The 4807-nt window shown below is 36.5% G+C and overlaps 1 protein-coding gene across 1 annotated transcript; it reads left to right on the plus strand.

The window, feature by feature from the left end:
• Positions 1–608: 608 nt before the first annotated feature.
• On the plus strand, positions 609–4431 carry LOC128170071 (uncharacterized). The gene is made up of 2 exons (XM_052836051.1): positions 609–1053; positions 3280–4431. The coding sequence occupies exons 1-2, from the start codon at positions 738–740 to the stop codon at positions 3609–3611; spliced, it is 648 nt and encodes a 215-aa protein (XP_052692011.1). The 5' UTR covers positions 609–737; the 3' UTR covers positions 3612–4431.
• The last annotated feature ends 376 nt before the right edge of the window (positions 4432–4807 follow it).

Consider the following 4807-nt stretch of genomic DNA (forward strand, 5'->3'; position numbering starts at 1 on the left):
TTCGATTAACCTTATGTTTGTAATATTATCTATTTAACCTGATATGTTTATTTCAGTTCAAAGCATCCTGATCAATCTGCAGATAAGACTTTCCATCACTTGTTATAATTTGTTTGGATACAGGTAACAGCTTTGTTTTTTGGTCTATGACAATTTACCAAACAAATACCCGAATATGAATATTTCTGGTTATTTTAAAGCTATATCAGCTTATTTGAATGAATATAAGATACAGTTCCAATGCTATGGCGGCAGGAGCAATGATACACGTATGATATAATAAGCAGTTTTGCAATGTTTACATATAAAACAAAGCCTCAGGCTATGCTAAGCAACTAAAATGTACACCTCTAGTGCTATGGCATATGTAAGTGATAAAACTACTAAATGTATGGCAGAATTCTTTCTGCTATAAGCAATGTGTTATAACATTTATAACAAGCTTAACACTAATTGTCTGAGAGCATAATATATATATATATATATATATATATATATATATATATATATATATATATATATATATATATATATATATATATATATATATATATATATATATATATATATATATACCTGGGGTATATAACAAGCTGCTATACCACAGTTTTACCTTACATTAGATCAGTTTAAAGATAGCATGAAAGCTGTTTGGCTATGCAAATTCTTGTATATGATCATTTTAGTTTAAATATTAACATCTTCATTTCCTTTATATTTTACTCTATTAGATTTTGATGGCATCCACACCAAAACGCAGGAGGCGGAACAAGTCACCCTCGCATCCTCCCACAGAAATCCAACCTCAAAGCGGTCTTATGTCTCTTGAGGACAGAGACACAATGATAAGGACGTGCATGGCCTCTATCATCCCAACCATTGAAAATACTTGTCGACGCTATATGGATGAATATCCCCATGGTGAGAGCAATCCTTCATTGTCAATCCCCACGCAGACTGCAACTTCACAACAGCAATCAGCCGACACTCAACAAGCCTCTTCGCAAGCAGTAACACCTGACCATTCCCTACTGCAAGAAATAACTTCTCAAGGTATGCAGTTGCTTAATCGGAATACTGAAGGGGAATCACACTCGGCAACTGGTTTAACATTGGGTATAGATTCCAAAATTAGGGCAAAAATCCACGCCAATGATTTCATCAAATTTGCTGTCCTGTTGCCAAATGATTTTGATCATGATGAGACAGACAAGTATAAATCAGTTGATAAAAATGGTGAGCTCATTGTTGTTAAGGCAAACGACATGAGCCCTATCAAATCTATAATTAAATGGGTAGAGGCGTTCCACATATTTGTCGCAATCTATGCAGAAAAGTTTTCCCACGAAATTGGAATCTTAATATGACGTACGCACACACTGTGCAAAGAATTACTGACTCGTGTGGGGACTCTGCTGCTTTAATGTATGATGAAAAGTTTAGGCGATGGCGCGAAAAAGAACCTTCATTATCTGCTTGGGAGAAGAAAAATATTGAGCTATACCAAGAAGCTTAAGTTTCTGGACTAGATTTTAAAATCAAGTACAAGAAACAGCCCTTTCGTGCCCAATCCAAGTCACATAACTACTGCTTGTCCCTCAACAATGTTGGCTCGTGCACAAAAACCAACTGCCCCCATCAACATGTTTGCCAGTACTGTGCGGGAAAGCATCCGCGAAGACAGTGTCCCAATAGACCGAAACAAACATTTGCGAAACAAAATGCTAGAAAACCTGCCAGCACCTCTAACCAACAAGGTTCCACTAAGTGATAGGGATATAAGTATCATCACACCAATTCAAGTCGACAAATTGGCCAGCTATCTTGACGGCTATGATCCATCTTTGGCTCAATTTTTAATTAGTGGGTCTACCTTTGGTTTTATAATCCCAAATCAGGGGCAACGTGCTTTTAGAATTTCTAGAAATCTCTCTTCTTTGAACAATAATGATGGAATCCTTCAAAGTAAAATCAGCAATGAGTTACGAGCACACCGTATAGCCGGGCCTTACCCAAATCCACCATTTCCTAATATACAAGTTTCACCTCTTGGATTGGTACCCAAAAAAGCTGTCGGTGAATTTCGTTTGATACATCATTTATCTTATCCTGAGGGTATGTCTATAAATCACAACATACCTTTTTTACCTAAGATTTATGTACAGTACAATATAAATCAGTGGAAACGGCTATTGATATAATTAGACAATTGGGAAGGGGTGCGTTGTTAGCAAAGACAGATCTTGAGAATGCTTATAAACAGATCCCTATTCATCCAGATGATTTCGAACTACTTGGATTCATGGTAGACAATATGTATTACTACGACAAAACATTGCCTTTTGGACTCAGCTATTCATGTAATCTTTTTGAAAAATTCAGCTCGGGTCTTCAATGGATCCTTGAAACAAAATTCTCTGTTATACATTGCATGCACATCCTAGACGATTTTCTTTTCCTAAGTGAACCCCACTCGTCAATATGTTACAGTGCTCTGCTTGCCTTTTATCAACTATCTAATGACATTGGCTTACCCGTAAAATCAGAAAAAAATGTTTACTCCACCACAACTCTCACATTTTTGGGCATGGAATTAGATACCTTGAACTTCGAAATTCGATTACCTCAAGATAAATTAACTCAATTGAAATTGGAAATTCAAAAATTCAAAGCAAAGTGTTCTGCAACTTTGAAGGAACTGCAATCTTTAATTGGTATGCTCAATTTTGCCTGTAGTGTAGTTCCTCCTGGTCGTACTTTTTTAAGACGTCTTATAGATCTAACAATTGGCCTCAAAAAACCATATCACCACCATCGACCGAATCTACAGGCACAAGCTGACCTGCATGCCTGGGGGTGTTTTTTAACCAATTCAATGGCAAAGGTTTTTTTTCCTTCTGGCATAACCAATTCTTCATCTTCATTGCATTTTTTACTGATGCTAGTAATGCCGGATTTGGATGTACCTTTCGCACAAAATGGTTTTACTCCGAGTTTGCTCCTGAATGGTTAAAGTACCACATTTCAGTTAGAAAAATTTTACCTATTGTCATTGCATTAGAATTATGAGTACCTCTTCTGAAAAACTGTATCGTTGTATTACATTCTGACAATATAGCAGTTGTGCATGTGATAAACAAAACTACATCAAAGGACCCAAACCTAATGCAATTGATGAGGCGTTTAATGATTCTTTCATTGCAACACAACATTCATTTCCATGCCAAATATATTCCAGGAATTTCTAATACAGCCGCTGATTTACTATCTCGCTTGCAGGTGAAAAAATTCAAAGCCCGTTTTCCACATATGGACAACGAGCCAACTCCAGTTCCTCCAGCATTTGTGCGGAATTGACTGAAACAGCAATTTTTTTAGTCCGCAACTCTCTGTCTGAATCAACATTATCAGCTTACAAATCAGCTTATTTAACCTACAACTGTTTTAATGAACAATCCTTTCAACATAACGCATCTCCTCTACCACCCTGTCACTTAGTTTTATTTTCCAACTTGGTAACTACACGGATATTACACAACATTTCACCATTCGTAAAATGCTTCAGGGATTCCGGAAATCAAAACCATCATCTGACTCACGGCTACCTATAACACCAACAATTTTGAAGAAAATAATTCATGCTTTGGAGTTTAGTACCACATCAGCTTTTACTAAATCCCTCCTCCGGGCCATGTTTACCTTAGCATTTTGTGTTTTTTACGAGTAGGAGAGCTTACCAAAACAAATGCTCCAACCCAGCATTTCCTTCTTTTTTGATATATCACGTTAGGATCTAATAGTCCATGCAATAGGTATATACTAGTAGATATAAATATACCTCACTTTAGGCATTCTAAAGCAAACACAACTACTCTACGCCTGCAGCAAAATACGACGGATCCTTTAGTTTGCCCATGCCAAGCACTTCTACATTTCCTAAATCTTAGGAAACATTCCTCACCATCAGAGCCGTTATTTTTCTTCATGGATGGTTCGCCCATCTCGCGTCAATACTTCACACAGCAACTGCGTTCTGCTTTAGCTTTTTGTAATTTGGACTTGCATCTTTACAAAGCTCATAGCTTCCGCATTTAGGCTGCTACTACAGCTGCCTCTCAGGGGTTTTCGGAATTACAAATTCAGAGCATGGGTAGATTGAACTCTGGTGCTTTTGAAAAGTACATTAGAATCCCAACACTTAAGTTTTAATTGACATTCGTTTGAGTTTTGACATTTTTTAATGGACAGTGAAGATCCTTTTTTTCTAGCAACCATTAGACAGGGGCTACTGGTTGTGTTTTGAATATCTGTGCCATTATCTTACTTTGAGTCAGGGGCTCAAACAGTCAATTTGCTTGTACATGTTTTGTCTTTTGTAATAATAGTCTTTATGTTGTAACCTTTTTTAGTTTATAGTTAATATTAACCATAAGACAGGAGCTACTGGTTGTCTTTTTAAGGTTTTCCGCTCTCAGCGGAAAACCTTACTATTATTCTGAAAATTTTTCAAATTTCTTTTTATTTTTTTTTTTCTTCTAGACGCCAACTTTGATCCTTAATATCTCGCTCGTTTGTTCACCGATTGTTTTGAAATTTTCAGGACTGATAACATGCCGCGTGATGTTGTCATTGCATATTTTAGTTGAGAAAAATCTTTATCCGGTTTTGAGTTATTCCCCTTTTAGTAAAATTTAACGACTTCTTTTGTCCAGGGGGTTTAGCTTTAACGATGACTGGCAGAGTCTCAAAGATGGGCTGGTTTGAAAGCTAATACATTGAATTTGTGCGAGATATATTTTATTTATTA

Source organism: Crassostrea angulata, unplaced genomic scaffold, assembly GCF_025612915.1.
Source record: "Crassostrea angulata isolate pt1a10 unplaced genomic scaffold, ASM2561291v2 HiC_scaffold_302, whole genome shotgun sequence".
NCBI lineage: Eukaryota > Metazoa > Mollusca > Bivalvia > Ostreida > Ostreidae > Magallana > Magallana angulata.

Bases quoted from the DNA above. Each gene is read 5' to 3' on its own strand.
- LOC128170071 (XM_052836051.1), top strand. From the start codon at position 738: ATGGCATCCACACCAAAACGCAGGAGGCGGAACAAGTCACCCTCGCAT. The intron at 1,054-3,279 runs GTATGCAGTTGC...TCTCGCTTGCAG, and splicing joins GCAAGAAATAACTTCTCAAG to GTGAAAAAATTCAAAGCCCG.